The sequence below is a fragment of the Panthera tigris genome, chromosome D4 (genome assembly GCF_018350195.1).
Source record: "Panthera tigris isolate Pti1 chromosome D4, P.tigris_Pti1_mat1.1, whole genome shotgun sequence".
Classification (NCBI taxonomy): domain Eukaryota; kingdom Metazoa; phylum Chordata; class Mammalia; order Carnivora; family Felidae; genus Panthera; species Panthera tigris.
The window spans coordinates 2809265-2830369 of record NC_056672.1 but is presented as its reverse complement, the minus strand read 5'-3'; the positions used below and the strand labels follow the sequence as shown (position 1 = coordinate 2830369).

Here is a 21105-nt window from a genome sequence, read left to right as displayed (position 1 = left end):
ACAGAGTGAGGGGCTTCATGGAGATGACACAGACTGGCACCTGTCACTAGAGTCCGGGAGGCCCAGTGCACTGATGGTCTCCATACCAGGAGTGGGCGTTGCTGACGGCCTCCTGCTGGCGACCAGGCTAAAGGGCTAAGGTCAGGGGGCACCTCATGTGGGCCCTGAGCCCACGGGATCCATCCCGAGGGTTTCCTGCTAGTTTGAGGCCCCGTCAGCCGCAAGAGGGTTACAGCTGCCCCATGGGTGTGGACCGCGGAGGGCATGGGTGTGTGGGTGGGTGAAGGACCAACACTGTCCATTTCACAGCACAGGCACCCACTTATTCCCAGGGGAGGGCCTTCCAAAGGATCAAGGAGCCAGATGCAGCCCTCAGTCCCGCCGGGGGCCCAGCCCCGGGGCTGGTGGGGTTGCCGCGTGCACCTGACGACCTCTCTTCACGTAACCCCGCGCCCCACCCAGCCAAGGGGTCAGACGCTGCAGCTAGAAGGTTGGAGGAGCCTTCTTTCCTTGGCTGCGGGGGAGGAGGGCTCTGCTTTTAAATGACGTTCAGAGTTTTTACTGTTATGCTGGGCTGGATATCTTTATTACTGAAAATAGAGTAACTTATAAGTGACTGGGGACATTTTCTTGTCCGAAAGTGGGTGCGTTAGATACGGGTTGTGTCTGGGGCTTCATCCAGGGCCAGGAGGAGCTGGGCCCCTGCGTGCACGGAGACAGGAGTCGGGGGCACTGAACTGGTTCTCGGACTGTACCCTGTTCGTCCACTTGTCCGAGTTGCACAGAGGACAGAGAAGAGGTGGGCAGGATGGAGTCCTGTGGCCACATCACAGGAAGGCGAGAAACTGGCAAAGAGCACCCAGGAGGGCAGAAGACGTCAGAGGAGCGTCAGCTGAGGGTGGCACATTGCCCACTGCATTTGGGGCCGTGGCGGGTGTTGGAATTTGCAGGGCAGATTGTGGGAACAAGACCTGGCTTGGAGGGAGAGGGTTAAGGGCACAGAGGGCACCATCACCAGCACCGTGTTGGTGGTCTCTTTGGAGGAGTTGCTGTCATTTATCGAACTGGCTCTTGTGACAGCCCCCAAGTGCTTTCTTTCCATCCTATTAACAACCTGGCTGCAGTCAGTAGTGGTATGCCCAGGGCCTCTGGCCCGCCTCCGAGGTGTTAGACTGTAGGTTCCCGGGAGTGGGTCTGCTGGATGGAGGGTCTGTGCAAGTCCCGTTCTCCTAGGATGAGGCCAGTCTGCCCCACAGAGGCTGTGCTGAACTGCTTCTTACCCACATGCGGGGCTTTCTTATAATGTCTCAAGCTCGAACCTTTGGCTGTTTAAGTGGCATGTTAGCATAGGCTTTAGTTTATAATCTTATTTTGAGTAAAGCCAAGAAATTTGTTCCTATTTCCAAGAGCTGTTTGTATGTCCTTTGCTGTGAACTCTGTATCTTTTAACATTTTGCATCGGGTTTTTGATATTTTCCTTATTAAGTTATATTAAGGTAATTAACTTGTTGACTATGAAATGTTACAGTTTTTTTTTCTGCATAAAATTTTATTTTTATGCTCTGGAGTGTGTCAATATTTCCTTTTATGTTCAAGATTTGTATCATCCTTCCACTCAAAGATAATATAAAAAAATTCCTCCCAGGTTTTTTCCTTTTTTTTAAGTACTTTTATGGTTTTGTTACCTTGAAGTTAAGTTTGCAATCCATTTAGGATTTATTTGCATATAAGGTGCAAGATGGAAACCCAGTGTGATTTTTTTCCTGAATGCTGCCCAGACACTGAAACACCACTCACTGGTCATTCTGTCCCCCTTGGGTATGTATGTATTACCGTATTTGTCACTCCACGGGAGGAAGACACTTTTTCACTCTGCCCTCCTGTGTTCTCTGGCTAGGGTTCTGCAAATAAGGCAGGCAAAAGACAGACTAACAGGAGGGAAGCAGGTGATGAATGTATACAGTACACATGCAGGCAGGGAAACTCAGTGATGAGTAACTCAAAGAAGTGGTTAGAACTTGGGCTTATCTCACATCTTACCAAAGAACAAGAAATCCATAGGGAAGTGACAAAACCCAGGAAAAGAATTTGGGGTTTCTAGGGGGGACCCTGTTGGAGAACCCCTTGTTGACATGTGGGGAGGCAAGTGCGTGGACAGGGGTGGGGTGGGGTGGGGGGAATTGATGGGAAGGGGGAGCTAGCTGCAGCCCAAGTTCCTTTGCTGTGTCTCAGGGCTGCTGTGGCTCACCTCCGTTCCTCCCTGTGGAGAGGGGCACAGGCTGTGTGTACAGATTTATGACCTGCTTTTGGGCAAATGGTGGGAGGGCAGAGAGCTCTTCTGGGGCCTGCTACTTCTCCGTGGCCTTCAGCTCAGAATACTCCGTCTGCCGGCATGGCCTGTGTGGGGTGGCGTCTTCGGCTACCCTTCACCGTGTATGTCTCTCCTTTTTGGTTCTTCATGAAGTGGATCGCACTTTGTCGTTCCACGTGTTTATTTATTGCCCCTCCGCCTGCTAGAACATAAACCCCTGATGGCAGAAATCACCACTTGGGACACCTACTATTTATTGTTTTAGTCTGTGAAATGTGTGTGTGTTTGGGGAGGTGGGGTGGGCAGGCTGAGATGGCTGAGTGGGGACAAAAATGGGGCTACATGATTCCAAAGGACCCAGTTCTCAAATCCCGCCCTCCAGCGTGACAGGTATGACGTGTGGGAGGAGCTGGCTCTCATGATGAGAACTTCATACTGAATGGGAGAGATGGTGGGACCAGGATGGAGTGAGGCTCAGTTACTCCCAGGTGACTGGGGTCGTGCCAGAGAGTCCACATTCCCGTTAGCTGAGCTCTCAGGTCACAGTTTGGCTCGCCCCAGTGGGGTCATGCTGAACAGGTGGTTGAGCGATCTCCATTAAAAACAGAGGTGCACCGCCACCCGAGACTGACCCGAGGACTCAGTGGAATTACAGAAAGCCAAATCATTTTTGCTGAATGAAAAGTTGAGACAGTACCGTTCACCAAAACGTGCTGTGCTAGGTGGTAAAGAGGGACGATGAGAATGGTTACCCTTGCAGTCAGACGGTGGAGTTAAAGTTTCTTGTGTCAGCATCAGGCATCTAAGTGTGGCAGTTACTACGTTCCGCCGCATTCTTATTTCAAAGGGAGACGGACGCCATCAGCCTCCGTGTGGTGAGAATTCACACGCACGCAGGTTATCGTGGGAGCATTAGAAGCAAACTGATGGACAGAGGACATTTTTTTCTGAAGAGTAGCTTGATTTGCGACCACATTGGGGGACTGTAAATCTCACACAGGGGATCCTTAGGACTTTTTTGGGTGGTGGAGCTCAGAGAACTTTCTGGAATTTCTGACATTTGCACATCTTAAGGACAGAAGATGGAGTCTCTGAATGTGCCCTGGGATGCCACCGGAGTCTCTTGGGGAGGATTTGCTTGACGGAATGGACTTCTTGGGCTGTGTCCGCCTCCCCCACAAAAGTGGCACACGGGCAGCCAGGGAGGCCTGTGGCCCGACCTGCGTGGCCCACTGGCTCAGACACATGCTGTACAGGTGACCCCGCTGACAGCTATCCTCTTGGGAGGCTGTCGCCCAAGGCTGATTTCTTTCTCTCATTGCCCGCGTTGGTGGATCGGGAAAGAAATCCGATGTTTGTTACGGATATTTTAGGAGAGACCTACAGAAAGCTTCCTGCCGTGGGGTATCTTCCCGGCCTGCTGGGACCATCGCGGATTTTGGCGCTTTGCTCAGCCGAATGTGTCATAACAAGCACAGTGCAGAGATGTGCCGAGCTGCTGCTGCTTCTTGTTTTTAAATTAGACAGAGAAAATAGAGATGCTGGGGTTTATATAGTTCCATAAAGAGACAGCTTGACCTTCCTCAATAGGAACTGCCTTTTAAAAGGTACTTGGGTGATCATTTTGATAGAACCACAGTTGGAACGTTATTATAAAACAAATGGCTAAGGATAAACATTGAAAACATTCATGCCTTTAAAGGAACTTTGTCTGAGTCATGGTGATTCAGGCTATAGCCTTCACGGTATTTGAGTTTCTAGAATGGTCTCTCCCCACTCTCTGCAGTGAATTCAATGGCAAATGTGAGCCTCACCTGAATGGTAATTTGACAAGGACAGATCTCTCTTAAGAGCATTATCTTGTGGTGGGGATTAGATTTCTAGACGATAGAAAATGATTTCAAGTATTTCACGTAGAAAGCTTGCAGAATGTTTCTGAGGACCCGTTACCCTGTTTGTCCGGTGGTGTGTCCAAATCCCCGCTTATTTCTTCCTGTGCTCTCTTACGATTGTGTCCGTCCCCACGAGGGGGCTGACACGTTCACCCATCCCCTTTCTGGGCTCCTGACTTTGGAGCCCCCTCTGGCGTATCCCTGTCATTACCCACTGAGGCCCGCTCCCGGAGTTGAGCCATTTGCTTTCAAGCACCTGCTACCAGCACGTCCTCCCCACCTGGAGGCCCAGCATCTGGACCCCAGCGGCCTCCAGCCGGTCCATCTCGCACCCTCCCCACGTCCCGAGGTGTCCTGCCCGGGCGAACCCTCTGCAGCCAGGTGCCCCTAGGCCTAGGGCCCTCCTTGCCTCCTTTCCTCAGGGCAGCACCTGCACGTGGTAGCTGCTCAGTAAACGGGTGCTCCGGGGACTGCCCGGCACAGACCTTATTTCTTGCTCATTTGTCTATCACCCGAGCACCTCTCCGCCTTCAGAACCCTCTTGGTTTTGTGATATTTACTAACTGCAGACGCTGGACATAATACTCAGAACGCCAAATTTCTTCTGATAACATTCTGATTCACCTTGGAAGGGTGGCGACCCGTAGCGATGCTTGGTCAGGGCCGGCCCCGTGCCGGGACCGTGGCCTTGAAGGGAACATCCGGGAGACCACGTGCCCTGGTAATGGTCCACTAAACGGAATCCCAGCCCAGCGTAAGACGGACTGTGGCGTCGACACCCGTCACACTGTTAGGATACAGCCACGCCAACAGGAGGCACTAGGGCACTGCCAGCAGGAGGTTCAGGACGACCTGGTCGCATTTTGCGCGGTTCTATTTGCCAGAGAGGGAACCGGGTGACCCCCACATGGGGAGCCGCGCTGTCTACGCTGAACTGCACGGGCAGGTGTCTCCCCTGGGGACGCGCGCGTGTGGTCTCTTGGTTGCAGGATCCTGACTGATGTGACAAATGGATCTCTCTTCCTGCCCCCTTAAGGGAAGCCATCAGCCGCGTCTGCGAAGCCGTCCCTGGCGCCAAGGGAGCCTTCAGGAAGAGAAAGGTACTGTCTTCTGTGTTGCCTCCCCACGCAGCACCTGCGGTCACGCCCCGCCCGTCAGGGCTCCCTGTCACCGCCTGGCTGTCGGCACTTTCCAAGCGACGGGAGCTCGGGGTCCCCCTGCCCTGGGGTTGGCAGGATGGCCGGCAAGTCAGCGCCCAGTTGTGCCCCATTGGCCCAGACCTGTAGACGGTGAGGAGACGGCACGGAAGACGGGGCTGGTGCCCCTCGAAGCCTCTATGGGCGTTAGTTCTCTTCGCTAGAACAGTTGGTGGTGAACACCCGGGTGCCGTGCTGCTAAATTTAACCAGCAGCCCTCAGGGTTCAGAGCACGAAGCCGCTCATCTGTCCCGTTTGCCAGTTTCCGTGGCATACGTGCTTCCGCCAGGCCCCTTCCAGGCTCTAGCGACATCCCCGAGGACGCGCAGTGACACGTCATCTCACGGTGTTTCCACCTGGTTCACAGGTGCAGCGGGCACAAAGGCCTGAGCGGCACAGGTGACCGGTAACGTAGCAAAAGCAGCTGGGAAGTGAGGAGTTTTGAGTACTTGTTGTCTTTTTTTTTTTTTAATGTAAGTTATTTGTTTGTAAGTTTACATAAATTAACTTTTCATAGCAGCTGTTTTTAACGGCCAGCTCCCAAAATTCCTAAAAATTTAATAATTGTCTCTCATTAGCCAGTACAACCAGCTCCAGAGCGCCACGGGATATCCCCGTTTTACAGGTGATGAAAACTGAGGCACAGAGATGTGGGTAGGGGTAGGCTGGGCTCAGGCCCATGTCACCCGGCTCCAGGGACTATACATTCAACCTTGGGTTTGACTTTTTCACTCTGGAGATGGTTAGACGGCCAGGGAGAAAGTGGATTAAGAGAAAGCTCAGAAAACCTCTCTGGTTAGAAGTCTGGCAGGTACAGAACTAAATAGCCACTGTCAGGACTGTCTGTGCCCGGACTCTATTGCTCTGTCGTGAGGCGTTACCTCTGATGTCCCTGAATCCGTCCTCGGGCTGAGATTTGCAGGCAGGTGGCCGGCTTGTTGACACCCCCCACCCCCCCCCGGGTGGGTTTTGTCATTATAGCTCAGGACATCCGTGAAGCCGTAAGGCAGCTGGGTTCCAGGCAGAGAATTTTGAATCTTGACTGTCACGTAGGGTCACTAGGAGGGGGTCTGAGGACAGAGCTAGGGAGCGTCCTCTTTCAGAGCCCGGGGAGGGTGGCAGAAACAAGGCTGATGGCCTCGGGTATGACTTAATCAGAATCTCGGGGGACGGGGCCCAGGCCTCTCTATTTGTAAACAGCTCTGTCAGATTAAAAACGGCTTAAGAACCAGCGGTAATTAGCATATCAAAAGAGGGCGTGTTCTAATCTGACAGGGAAGATGGCTTGGGGGCCCTGGACCCAGATACAAGTGTTGGCCTTTGGGGGTTGGGGGGGCGGCGGGCAGGGATGGCTGGTGGGGAAACACAGTCCTTTGGGCCCTGTGCCAAGGATTTTAACTGAGCTGAGCCCGGTGGTCCGTCCCTGTGCCGGGCCGTCCGTGTGAGCACTGGCCTGGAGGACGTTCTGGCCCAAGGCCCTCAGCAGTGAGCAGTCTCGAGACTCCACGGGATGTTCATCGGCCCCTCGAGCTGCGCCCTGCTCCTCTGGCTCTGCCATTTAGCTCCCGGGGGGCTGGAACCAGTATCTGAGCCTGGAAGCTGTGAGCACTGGCCCGTGGCCCTTTCCTGGGCTTACGAGTGACAGGAGACTCGTCCCCACGGGAGCTGCCTGCTCGCGGACCATGCTGACGCCCGAGGGTCCTCCCCCGTGTGCACATGACGTGTTATGACGTGTTTGTGGCTGCCTGTTGCGAGTCCCAGAATCTGTGTGCTCCTGTTGGATCCCGCCTACCGGCTCCTTGGTGGCACAGCCTCCTTCACGTGGCCAGTGAGGGCGGGAAGGTGGGGGCTTGGGGGTGCAGCAGACGGGAACAACAGAGAGGCTGTGACAGCGCGGCCTCTCCGGAATCGGAAGCTAAAATCTGGCCGCTTGATTTCACAGCCTCCCAGCAAAATGCTGTCCAGCATCTTGGGCAAGAGCAACCTCCAGTTTGCGGGCATGAACATCTCCCTGACCGTGTCCACCGCCAGCCTGAACCTGCGGACGCCCGACTCCAAACAGGTCTGTAGGCGCCCGGGCCCCCTTGGGTGTTTTGCAAGGTTGCCTGCTCTGCTGGGTCTGGCAGAGAACATTTGTCTAAAATCTTTACTAGCCTGCAAACTTTGGCCCCTTTGAACGGTTGCCCACGGAATGATAGGTAGAATTGGTTTTCTTGGAATCTGCTGCAAATTACTGTTTTTTTTTAAGGGTAACGTCTAAAGTCATTGAGGGACTTGCAGTGTAGAAGCAGGTGCATGTGTTTGCCACAGACTCCTCATCTCCTTGCCCGTCTTTCACTTCCCTTTACACCGTATTTCTTGGACTCCGCAGCCCACGTCTCATTTCCTCATTTTGTCATCCTTGAAGTGGATGGCACCTCGTGGTTTAATGGGCCAGATTTTTTCTGTCTTAGCGGTTCCTCATCTGGAGCCACTCGCGGTTGACGGCGTCCTAGGTCGCTGCACGCGGCATATGGGAGGGAGTCCGCCCGGTGTGGGACGTCTGCCGCTCACCGGCCGAGGCCGCACGGCGGTGGCGATCGTTGGGGCGGGTTCCGTGTGTGATGCTGGCCTCTCGGCAGCGTGTGTCTTAGGTCTCTCGGGCCTCAGTTCTGTCCGCTGGAACAGTGGGTGTCTCAGTGGCTGTCCTGGGTACCAGCAGGTGAAGACGCCCAGACGCGTAAAAGGGCGTGTTCCCCGTGCAGCCCGGGGCTCCGTTGCCGGTGGCCTGAGCTGGAAATGGGATGCGTCCCCACGGGGAGAGAGATGGGCCACCCGCACACCTCTGACTCTGGCGTGTTCCCGGGGGTGCCTGGGGTTACCTTTGCGTTGCCAAATATATTTATATTTATTGACTTCAGTGTTCCCCAGGTCAGCGAGTGGCACTGCCTCCTACTCCATTCCTCACTTGCCCGACAGATAATCCCTGTCTTTTCACGTTGGTCCTTCCGACGGGTGGGGTGGGGGTGGGTTAGGAAGGTTCAGCAGGCCCTGCCTTTCTCTGGGGCCCTCTCAGGGCTGAGCACCTGTGACCCCGGGCTGCAAGGCGGGACCCCTCTGCCCTGCACCACATGCCCATATCCACTCTCACGCGGTGTGGCCGTTGCTGTTATGTTTCTAGGGATCCTCGGGACATGGCCCTCAATTCTGTGGGATACACGTCCCGATCCCTGCCTATTACACCTCATTCCCCCCTTAAGAAAAACAAACAAACTCAGGAGGAGTGGAAGGGACGTGGCCGTGCTGGGGTTGGGGGCTGGTTGGCTGTGTCCTCACTGTTTGTGGAGCATGGGTGTGGGGCTGGGCTCAGGAGCGGGGGGCACCCTCTGGGATGATAGGAACACGGCCCGGGACGGTGGGCGCCAGCCCCCGCTCACACCCCTGGCTGTCCCGTGGCGGCCTGGCTGTTGCAAATTAGGAGGAGTCCTGGCCGGACACTGCCCTCCCCCGTGCAGAGCAACCGTGAAAGTCCCGGCCGCTCTCCTCTGCCGAGCGTTCCTCGAACCTCCCTTGGCCAAAAACACCTGCTCGAGATTCACCGGCTCAAAACTCCATTTAATCTCCCATCTTTTCCGAAGGTCTGAGATACAATGATACAGCAACAGCCACACGTCGTGACCAAAAGGATTTCTGCTTTTTCCCCTCAATTATAATACCTGCTTCAGTTTCCAAACTCCAGTATGAGGGCTGTCTTATAAACAAAAACTAAGCAGAAATCAACACCTTTTCGAAGTTTATCCTCGTGTGGGGGGATTGCTGGTGCTTTGCTGCCCTCCTGGGAGCCCCCTGCCCCGGGGCTGGAGGCAGGAAGCTTCCAGAAGGCTGCAAGCGGCCGCTGGCAGCTGGATCCGGCCGGGTTGGTACAGGCTCCAGAGCGGCTTCCTTGTTTCCATCCATTTATATGCTCAGGTCTTTCTAGATCGCGAGTGGTTTTGCACATGCCATTTTGGCATTTTAGAACGAATGGTTTTCTCCCAGTTCAGACACAGGTTTGCTTCGAGCGTCTCGGGAGCACAGTTGGGAAGCTCCTCGCACGGTGGGATTTCACCTCCGTTAATTTCCGACTGCCCGCCACCAAAGGCCTGAGGGGCTGTGCGGGAATAAACCTGGTGATGGTGTGATGGAGATGGGGCCACTATTTCCACCCCGGAATTCAATTCAAGGTCATTCCATTGTCTTTGACATTATAAAAATAGCATGGGAAACTTACGTCGCAGCTTAAATTTAGGGCAGCTTCTAATTTACTGTCTACTGAATTCCGCTGCTGTTTGTAAAGCTAATGGAAATTTCCGGGTTTAATACTGACTTGGAATGTCCTCCCTGGCCTTTGCCTCGATGGAACCGGTCGCAAGAGTGCCTGGGACATAGCAGAAATAGCACCAGTGGCCTGTTTCCGTGTGGGGGTGAGACCCTTTCCTTGTCTGAGAGGGAAGGTCGTTAGGACCCCCGTTAGCTGTGGTCCTTCAGCCTCGGGCTTCCCATCTGTGAAACGGGCGGCGGCCGTGGTTCCTCCCTCAAGGGTTGCCTCAAGGGAGCTCATCGAGTGAGCAGCTGACGTGTGGGGAAAGCCCACCGGCGGTCAGCTGGTGTGACGACTTCCATCCCTTTATTTGCGCCGGGTACCAGTTTTGCGGATTCTCAGGAAACCTCGTCGTATCGCCTGCCGACAGACGGTGGCTTTTCCAGGACGTGGGGCGGGCACTAACGACGTGTCTCCTTTCTTGTCCTGGGCCTGCAGATCATCGCCAACCACCACATGCAGTCCATCTCGTTTGCCTCCGGGGGAGACCCGGTAAGTGCCCGGGGCTGCTTTCCCTTGCTCTCGTTGGGACTTTTCCAGAAGGGGCCTTCCTCCCAGGGGTGCGTTCTAGGGCACGATCGGGAAAGGTAACCGTGATGACAGCTCTCCCCCCACCTGGTTCCGTAAGCCCTTCTCGACCACCATTAGTTCTCGTTCCATTAGCCCAAAGCGGTCAAAAGTCCTCCAAGTACTGGCTTTCTGAAGAGGTCCTGGGACCGCGCCCCAGTGTCAGCCGTCAGGCGCCCCGTCTGATGACCGTGGGTCACTGTGGGTCCTGCTTCGTTCCTTTTTTCTCTTGGGCTCCGGCAGGGCCCTTCGGTTTCGCGGTTGAAGTCTACGCGAAGCCTGTGAGTTGACTTAGTCTGGTTTATTCATAGATGTTTGAAATTGGAATTTTTCTACCCACATTTAATGTTGTAGTCTTACTGGTTTGCTTTGCCAGCAGGGAGGGAGTGCAGGGAGAGAGAGAGAGAGGGAGAGAGAGGGGGCAAGGCAGAATGGGAATGTTCTATTTTTGCATTGCTGCTTTTATTAAGAAGGTCACAAGGTAATTCACTCCTCACGTTTGGTCAAGATGGTGTCAGTGCTCATTTTCGGCGTCATGAGAGGCAGGACCCACAAACCCCTTGCCCCCCCTCCCCCTCCTCACCTCCCTCCTCCCCCTCCTCCTCCTCCCTTTCCATTCTCCTCCTCCCCCCTCCTTCTCCTCTCCTCCCCTCCTCCTCTCCTCCCCCTCTTCCCTTTCTGCTCTTCCCGCTCTGCCCCCTCCTCCTCCCCCACCCCCCCACCCCACCCCCGCCCCCAGCAGAGCCAGACCCACACACACTAACTGCCGCTCACTGTTGCTGGCCAGCCCTTGGAAACAGCTTGCAGGCAGGAAACTATCTCCAGGGAAGAAGAGCCAGTCAGCCCTTGGAGCCGTGAGGGAGAAAACACCCGCCCCCAAGACCGCCCTCATACCATTTCTCATTGGTCCGGGCCACGTTTTCACCAGTCTGGGGAAGTATTTAAAAATTAGGACGACCGAGTGAGTGTTTTCTTGAAGCTACATTTACTCAAAAAGAAAAATTGTTCTATATCCTGGCATGATGTCCTTTTGCTGTCGAATAAGTCTTTTATAATAAAACAATGAGGCTTAGAAGTGGTGTTTTTGTTGTTATTGCTGTTTCGTTATGTGCAAGTTTCCGGGTCCAGGGCAGCCGGAGTAGCCGGTGTGGTGCGGAGATCCCGTCCTGGTCTGGCCGGGAAGGGGCTATTTCCCAGGCTGTGAGGACTTCGTGTGTCTTTCCCGGCCTGCTCCCTCTACCTGGGGAACTGCTTTTGCTTGCTGCTGGCTCATGAACAGCAAGTCGAGCAGGTGGGCACTTTCCACTGCTGGCTCTCATCTCGACATCTCTAAAGGCTGGTGGAGTCACGGCCCCCCGTGTCTCGGCTGCAGACAGCCCACGCCCCCCGCCTCTGCCCCAGTTCCTGCAGCCCCCCCCCCCCCCAAGGAGGCGTCAAGCCCAGCCAGACCCTTGGGCCAAGGGCATTGGCAGGAGAGGGATTCGGCCACCCTGCACGTGGTTCCTTGCCCTCATACCCCCGCCTGACCAAGAGAATATGGCAAAGCACCCTTGGACCACCCTCAGCACCTCCACTGACTCACGCTCTCTTCCTTTAGGGTCTAGTCCTCAAAATCTCTCCCCGTGGTTTCCTCTTTTCCTTCCCCTCCCCTCCTTTACTTTCCCTCCAATCCCTTAATCTCTTACATTTTATCATAAAGCGAAAGACCTCACTGAGACATACATTTAGCAAGTGGGAGTCTGCCACTAGAGATTGTATCTCGAGGGACAGGTGCACCTGCTGTGTACCTGCACGTGCACCTGTCCTCACGCCTCCACCTGTGTCTGCACGTGGCTCCAGTCAACTCGCAGAGGCATCTCACCGCTGGCCCCGTGTGCTCGTAGCCATAGTTTCCGAAATTTGGGAGGTAACCCAGCTTGCAAAATAAAAGGAAGAAACAGTACGTACCCGCAGCGACAGATTCTTCCAAGAACTTGTCTCAAACCTCAACTTAATGATGCTATGAGCGGACCTACAGAGACGGAAGGCTCAGGAAGCCAAGGACACAGGCTTCTGTTCAAATTGTCCTGTTCTCCAGGGTGCACACAGGTCTGTGAGCCTCAAATTTCCTCACCTCCTTGCTTTTAAAAAAGAGGAAGCACTGGGTGCTTTTAACCTTTTTATATTTTCTTCTTATTTGTTTCTGATGCATAAAACGTCACGATACCAGGGGACAGGAAACCTGGTCAGTTCCTATTTTAACCAAGCCCAAATGCATGTTCGCATTGTGTGTGGGTTCCCGTTCCGCACTGGCTTGTAACCATTATAATTGGAAGATGTTTCAATAAAACTAGCAATCCCAGGTTCGATCCCTTGTTCTGGTGCTCAGTGTGTAACTACTCACTGCTTTGTGCTCTAGTTGACCCAGTAAGAAAATGGTGTTTTGAAGTATCAACTAAGACAGGCTGAAAAACACTGTTAATCCAAAATCCCCCAAAATATGCCCTGTAATCATAATCTGCTGTGATTACCAGTGTTCACAGGCCACCAGAAGGGGGTCAGGGTGCCGGCCAGGCTCAGAAAGGTTTGGGGGGTGGCAACAGGGGCGCAGGATGGGCAGCTGGTAGCCCCATCTGTGGAACTTGGTGTTCAGTGTGACTGGATGATGTCTAGAACAACGTTCTGAACACCAATACACTCCCCCAGCGTGCCAGACAATGATCAACATTGGCTTTAGAAGAGTTCTGTCCTGGCTTGACCCTAAACCATCTGAGGGACGGGACACATGTCATGTCTCTTTCCTGGCCTTCCTTCCCCAGAGCAGCGTTTCTCAGACTGGAGTAAGAATTTAAGAAGAAGAATTTCTTTGCGTATGCCACTAGTGTTGACTCAAATTAATTTTGTCACCCAAATATGCACAAAAATAAATCAAGTATACACTCCTTGGGTTCATACGTCCTATTGAACTGTAAGCCTGATCATGTTTGAAAGTTTAATCCTGATAAACACAGTAAAGCCAGAAACATTCGAAGTGACAGGAATTTACCGGGATGGGTGGTTTTGCTGACGCCACCCAGATCTCTGCTCTCTGAGGGACTCTCGAACCGGCCGCCACGGTGCGGAATCCTTCAAGGTCAGCATCTCTTTACTACGTCAGGCGCCTGGGTGACTCAGTCCTTCCACTAATTTATTCTGTTGAAGTAAGCACTTCAGTGATGCATCGTTGTGTGCAAATGTGACGTTAATTGCTTGAGTTGGGGCAAAAGCATCTAGTCTGAGTGTTCTTTTTTCTCGAATTCTTTAAAAACCTGGCATCTGTAATGTTGGAAACCCAAGTGACAACCTTGTCGCTGACATTGCAACGCAGAACAGATGACGCAGTGGTCATTCAGATGGTCCCGGATATTCTTGTATTAATTTGTAAGATTATTATGGCAACTAAAACACGAAGTTAGAAAGAAAGTCTGGTCACATCTCAAACACTGGAGAATATTCCTGACCAGCCCTAGAATTCCACGGAGCTCGGACGGAGAGACGCCGGTGCTGTCCTAGGACCCTTCCAATGCTGTCATCTCCTGAGTCCACAGAAAGCGTCCGTGACTACAAGCTGGAGTCCTTACTTGGCTGTTAGCTTCATATTCTGACCAGATCTTCCTTGATGGAAATGACTGGAAACTGGGTTGATGGTCTGTTTTTCACCCCCCTTCCCAGCTGAGGGAATATACCAGCAGACAGTGGCCTAAGGAGGAGCATGGAACGGCGTAGACGGGCAGCATACTGGAGGGACCCTTGGTGGCAACCAGTCATGTCAAAACCCGCTGGAGGGCCCTCCTCCCCTCCTCAGACCCAGCGGGTCGCTGTGAGTTCTGGGAAACCATGTACCACGTATGGAAAAGCACCCTGTGCCTGGTGCTGCCTGCTGGGGCGCTCAGTAATCATCGTATGTCCCCAGGCTCCCAGTCGTCCCCTCTCCCATCGGAGGGTTTTCCTGGAGCACGGCAGAGAGAGAAGGGGTCATCCCCTGCCCAAGGAGAGTAGTAATGAAGGCAGTCACGACACAGAATCTTCTGGATGCTGAAAACCTGGAGCTCATCTGTAATGTTGGAGCCCTTCGAAGCAATGACATTTGGGAGAAATCTGCAACGACGGGGTGAGCCTTTACCGGTCGCCCCCCCTGAGACTTTACAAATGTTGAGAATGTCAGCTTTGCAGGGAACGTCTGTTCTGCTTTCCAGAATGAAGAGAATGATTGGTTCCTCTGCCTGTTTAGAGGCGGCCCAGCCTACGTCTGAGGACAGAGCCTCCTCCGTGCACGGATCAGATGAGGCCGCCACGCAGACTCGGATTTCACCCGGAACAGCCAGGCTACTACTCAGAGCTCATATGTGTGAAACATCTTAAAAGATTAAAGTTACTACTTATTTCCGAGAAGAAAAGAACCATCACATGCCATCCACCCAGGAAGGTGTTCCCAACCAACCTTTGAACGTCTGCTTCTGGTTTCCGCATGGCTACTAGACCAGCAGACCAGCTACTAGACCAGCTACGAGACCGGCTGGAAACTTGTCAGAAATGGACATTTTGGGGCCTCCCCTCAGACCCACAGAATCCGAAGCCCCAAGGCGACACCCAGCAGCCTGTGTCTCCACAAGCCCGTTGTGGGACTCTGACGCCAGCTTGGACTGACGACCGCTGATTCAGGCAGAGCTCGGGACAGTGGCTGTCAGCCTTGACTCACAGTAAAACCTTCTGGAGAGCTTCAAACCGTCCTGAGGCCTCATGGCCTCCGGTCCAGCAAGGGCGGATTATCCGGGAGCTGGCACTCGGGCAGCAGTGCGTTCAGAGCCCCTGGGGGGATCCGCCGTGCAGAGAACGGGGTGCCCGTCACACGGCCGTGGCCCAGAGCGTGGGCACAGACAGGCGGTGTCTGCACCAGAGCCTCAGGCCCCACCCTGGACCCGCCGAGTCAGAACCTGCACTTCACAAGGTCCGGAGACTCCTGGCCGCTGTAGTGTGAGAAATACCGTCCTTCTGGGCTGTCCCTTGGGAGCGTTAGATTCCTGGGCTGGGTTGCGTAGTGTATGTCTGGCTGTGGTGTCTTGCTCGTGGTTAGTGACGTGGATGCCTCGTTTTTCTCTGACAGGACACAACCGACTACGTTGCGTACGTAGCTAAGGACCCTGTTAACCGCAGAGGTAAGCAATGCTCGACTCCTACAGTCTCTCACTCGTGCGCGGTCAGGCTGAACACTGGACGCCAGGTGCTCCCCCTGGTCCCACCCCCTCCGCCAGCACGACCCGTGTGTCCTGCCGTGCCGTTAACGGGAATTGAGGGCTGCCCGCCTTCTCGGTGGGGGCAGGAGACACTGGGTGGGCGGCCGGGGGCCTGAGACACCCACCTGCACGCAGGGAGTGCGGCTTGGAGCACCTGACCTGCACCTGTGGCTCCCGTTCGTGCCCTGAAAGCGGCCTCGGCCACACCCGGAACGCTGTGTCCCCCCGCCCCCGCCCGGCCCCAGCCCCACCGCCAACCACGTCACCCCGAGAAGCCTACGCTGCCCTGAGCAGTCCACGCTCACGTGCCATCCACTCGCACCCCACAAAGCTGCCAGGGCCTCAGACGAGGCTGGAAATGGGGGATGTGGGGCATTCACGAGCTTTCCATCCTCATGGGCCCTTTATTCCTAGACCTCCACACTCACCACCCTGTTCCTTTTATCACGTGCAAAACCGAAGCCCCACCATGGGCGCCGACAGCCCGGGCGGGTGGGCTGACCACAGGTGAGTGCTACCCTTGGATACTGACGCACCCCGTGACCCCAGCTTAGAACTCGCTGACGAAGATCGCCAGGGGGTGTCGATAGCAATACAAAGCACTGGCTCCCCCTCCTCCCACCCTCCACCCCAGGTACCGACTGTTAAGATTTTCTAGTTTGCTTTACGGGACTTTTTATCCACATACGTACACGTATATTCTTTTCTTTTAAAATGTCAGTGCACGTGAGATCTTAGCATGCTGTCGTGCCCTCCCCCCGGTACTGTGTCTTGGACACAGAGAACGGGTTGACTGTCCGCGAGGTGGCGCCATGTGGTGAGACTTGTCTCCCAGGTGCACCGACCCCCCCGGGGTCCGCGTACAGACGCTTTCACTGTTGTGCGGCCCGACCTGGAGGCGTTTGCAGAGAGGTTAGATGGTTGATAGGTCAGTGAACCTTGCAAATCAGAAGCCAGTCTGACTATAAAGATTTGGTCCTCCCCACGGCCGCCTCCTGCCCCACGCTGGTACTCGGTGGCGTGGCGGGACCGCTTTCCTTCCTCAGAGTCACAGACGATGACATCATACAGTGTTAGCACTTATTCTCCCCCAGATGCGTGGGTGTCTGGGGGGCGAGGGGGACCCCGCAAATGAAGCGCCATGTCCTGGATTATGACTGCCACGTTGTCACTCCTGAACCAGAGTGGGGGTGTTCACAGACTTCTGAGGGTAGACGGGAAGGGGGCATGGGTGGTCTTCAGCCAAGGACTGTCCCTGAAACCCCTGGCTAACACGTGGAGCCCACCCCGTCTTGACCTTGCAGCGACTTTCATGTGATGACTGTGGATAACCAGCGCTCGGCCGGGTGAGGGCGGCAGGCTGGCCGTTCCACGCAAGCCCGTCCTTCCAGTGGGAGGCAGTTTGATCGGTCCACGAGGGCTCCCATACAGAACTCTGCACGGCGGTGGCTGAAAATGACAGAAGCTGTTGTCTCACGGTTCTGGAGGCTGGAGACCTGAGAGCAAGACACTGCCAGGGCCGCGCTGCATCTGAAGCCTGGGGCAGGGACCCCGCCTGCCTCTCCCAGCTCCTGGCGGTGCTCTGGCCGTCTGGGCGTCCTGGCTTGTGGCCATGTGGCTCCAGTGGCCCATCTTCATGCCGCCTTCTGCTCCGAGCATGGCTGTGTCTTCACGTGGGCACCTTCTTATAAGGTGTGCGATTATCCGGGGTTAAGGCCTGCCGTCCGCCAGCCCGGCCTCACGTCAACCGTGGTTAAGTTCCTGCCACTCCGATGGATTCCCCAGATGACAGACCAGTGTTGGCTGGAAACCATGCTTGAGTTCAGGGGGTCTGTGCCTCCCTCCTAGGAGGCCATTACTGTTCAGCCTTCCTCCCAAGGGGTGAGGATTGTCGGTTTGCCGTGAAGAAGGGACCGTGGTCGCTGTTCCTGGGGCATTTTCTAGTTGGGTAAGACCCCAGATGTCCAAGGGGCCCCTACCAGTCCCCGGTTGGCGGAGACGGCGGCCGCGTGCCGTGGGGGCATCGCTCGCCTGTGCTGGCGGAGCAGGTGTCCCGCAGACGCCGTGGGGACAGCATCAGGTGGACGGAGACCCCAGCCCGCAGCCCGCAGCTGTCAGAGGGCTGGGCTATGGTGCAGGCTCCGGACGTGTTTGGAGCCAATGGGGAAACCGCGAGCTGGTGTCCCGATGATGACCTCTGACCAGCAGCGTTTGCTGTGTGTGGAAGACACGTGGGGCTGGCCCGTCTGAGGGAACATGCCGTCCCCCTGCCCCCCCCCCCCGCCTGTATGATTACGGGGGCCATAGTGCGTGTTGCTCCCGAGTGCCCTCCGTGACGCGGCCCGAGGACGTCTCTTCCCTCGTGTGAGGCCAGCAGCTCAGAGGCGTGAGCGGTTCTCCCTAGAGCGACCTTGTTTATTGGTCTGAGGGGTGGGGGAGACGACGTGGGCACACGAGCCCCACCCCGAGACCGCCCACCCTGTAACAGGAGGGCCAGTTTCCCCCAGAAGGGACGGAACGAAGAACGGCCCCATTTTGTGGCCCTCACGGCCGTTTTGGGCCACATTTTAGGTTTTACGACGTATTTGAGTCTTCACGGCACCACAGCTCTGTACGTGCCTCTCAGTGGTCTGCTCCTTCGTGGCCCCTGAGTGACGCCCCCAGCTCTGCCCCCTCCTCAGGGGCGGTCACCGTTGGCGAGGGCCTCACCGTTCCTGTATGTGCCCAGTCATGCCGGTGAGGGGGTGAGGGGAAAAGACTGTTGCGATGCTCTCAGAGAAAACAGCAGCCCCGGAGACCCTCACCCCAGAGTTCGTTTTGGATTTCGAGTGCAGTTTGGAACAGAGAGGCCCCGGGACAGACCCTCGGACCCCAGCCCTCAGACAGTGTTTTCTCAGGCCACCAAGGACTGCAGGTGCCAGAGCCGGGAGGGAGACGTGATTTAATTCTGCGGCTACAGCCTCTGCCGCCCCCGGTTTCTGACAGCCAGGACTCGACCCTCGGCGGGACAGGGTGCCTGCTTCTGCTGCGGCCCTGCGTCTTCCAGTTCTCAGGAAGCAGGCTTCCAGCTCCCTGCTGTGTAGACAGGAGCGATGGGGCAGCCCCCTACCGAAACCCGTTCTTCCTTCACTGCGGCTGCTGTATCTCTTTTCAGAAGAACAGTGAGCTGCACACTGTTGGCCCTTCCCGTCTCTACTCTTCCCTGAAGCACCGACCAGGCAGCCCTCGGCTGGTCCCCCTCGGGGGTGGGTGTGCGTGGCTACAAACAAGCAGGGGGGGGGGCTGGGGTTCTTCCCCTCCCTCCTGCCTAGACTCCCGCCTCCTTACTAGCTGGAGGGACACTGCCACCCGTACTGCTTAATGCACGACCCTGCAGCTCTAACAGCTGTGTCATGTGGGCTCGCCCTGTGCCTCCCGGGCTGGTGTTTAATCAACTAAAATAATATCGATAATCAGTAGTAAAAACACAGCCGGGCATCTGTCTCCTTGGGACAAACCTCTTGGCCATCCCCAGTGCTCCCAAGGGCTCGCGCTGCGATCCAGAGCCTCAGCACGTGCTTTTCCCTGGGTCCCCAGGGTGCTCCCCTGCAGCCCGGGGGACAGGAAGCCCGCGGACCCCGGGGCTGGTGGCCGCCGTCCGCGTGGGCTCCACGGTGCCCTGCTGGCTTCACGCGGCAGGAGGGCGGTTTGGTGTGCCTCCCCCGAGGGTTTCTTTCCCCGTCGTTAGTAACAGGATGGGGCAGCGCGGGTCACACAGGGAGGCCTGGGGTTCCCGGGGGCGCACAGACATGGATCTGGGAGGAGACCTCGTATTTCTTGGGGAGCAGAGCGGGCCCTGTGCCCCTGCAGCCTCTTCTCTGGCGGCTCCACATGGATTGTGCCACAGCTTGGCCTCCGGGACGGCGTGCCCTCGTGGGACAGTGAGTGCCTGTCGCAAAGCCGCTGGGAGCTGCTCCAGGCCCCCCGAGGCCTGCCCTCCCCCCCACATCGGGCCACAGGAGCCCAGCTGTGATCTGCTCTTTAGCCCAAGCTGCTTGTCTGAGAACCTGTGCCAACAGCCAGCCCCACATTCGAGAGGCGCCCTGGCATGTGGCGGGGGGTCCCCGTGAATTAACATCCCCTGAAACTCCTCTTTTGAGGGGTTCTTACTGTTCCGAGTTGCCGCATTCGGTGAGGCCGCTTGACTCCCACGAGGAAGTGAGCGGACAGCCACGGAGTGGCTCAGGCGTCCCTCAGCAGGAGCCGGGTTGGGACCGTTGTCCAGGCTCAGGGGGCCGGAGGGGGACCCGTTCCTTCTTACTGCCACCTTCTTTATCACGACGTTTCCTTCCAAACCCTGTTTCTCTGTTGAGCTCTGAGTTGGTATTTCGTGGACGGTTAAGAAATTGTTAACCATTTTGAAATTTAAAAATTTTAAATGTACTTGCAAAGAGGACCTTTGGTGTTAGAGAGCAGAGCCCTTAAGAAATGCATCCCCGCGGTGACGCTTCGTGGCCGTGGCCCAGGGATCGGGCTGTGGGTGGAGCTGCCGGGACAGGGAGTGGGGGACGGGGGCACCTCCCCAGTGGGAGCCTGGCGGCCCAGCGTCTCTAACAGGCCTGTACGTTTGCTCTCCCAGCGTGTCACATTCTGGAGTGCTGCGACGGGCTGGCCCAGGATGTCATCGGCTCTATCGGACAGGCCTTTGAACTCCGCTTTAAGCAGTATTTGCAGTGTCCTTCCAAGGTCCCCGCTTTCCATGACCGGTGAGTAGCGCTGTGACCCCCTGTGCGCGGGCCTTCCCGCGTTCTATGGGCTTTCGTCTGAGAATGTCTCAAAGGAGAAACCACGAGACGGCCTCCGTGAAGTGTGGTCTGGACAGACGTGGTCGGTCACGGGGCTCCTGGCTCAGATGCACCTGGCGGGTCTGGGCCGGGGCTTGGGAGACCCACCGTCGGAAGGAAGCCCACGGATGGCTGAGGCCCCGAACGTTGGGGAAAACATTTTCTAGAAACTGTAGAGACAGTAGCCAAGGTCACGAAAACGCACTGTAATACCTTCCTGCCGTGTCCTCTGCAACCAAGTGAAATTTCCACGTGTCGCCTCCGTGAGTCCTCTTCTCACAGGTGGGATATGTCCCCCGTCCGTGCCACTGTGGTCAGCGCGGTCCTAACTCTGGGCCCTTCCGTGAAGCCCTGAGCTGGGTAGCCTGAGGACCCAAAGCCTCCTGTGGCCCTGGGCACGCCTGCCCCTTGACCAGGATGAGTCAGCAGCATTCTCTGTAAAAAGGGAACAGCATTCTCGCTTTTTTTTTTTTTTAATTTTTAGGGGCGCCTGGGTGGCTCAGTCGGTTGAGCGGCCGACTTCGGCTCAGGTCATGATCTCGCGGTCCGTGAGTTCGAGCCCCGCGTCGGGCTCTGTGCTGACAGCTCAGAGCCTGGAGCCTGTTTCCGATTCTGTGTCTCCCTCTCTCTCTCTGACCCTCCCCCGTTCATGCTCTGTCTCTCTCTGTCTCAAAAATAAACAAACGTTTAAAAAAAAATTTTTTAATTTTTATTTACTTATTTTG

General features: G+C 55.7%; 1 protein-coding gene across 1 annotated transcript in view; it reads left to right on the top strand.

Annotated features, from left to right (window-relative positions):
* Nucleotides 1-21105, top strand: part of SHC3 (SHC adaptor protein 3) — a 98919-nt gene that overhangs the window by 51975 nt on the left and 25839 nt on the right. Inside the window, exons 3-7 of the mRNA XM_042964243.1 lie at nt 5240-5303; nt 7342-7461; nt 10177-10230; nt 15428-15479; nt 20176-20302. Of these exons, the coding sequence (XP_042820177.1) occupies nt 5240-5303; nt 7342-7461; nt 10177-10230; nt 15428-15479; nt 20176-20302 (417 nt within the window). The remainder of the gene's footprint in view (nt 1-5239; nt 5304-7341; nt 7462-10176; nt 10231-15427; nt 15480-20175; nt 20303-21105) is intronic.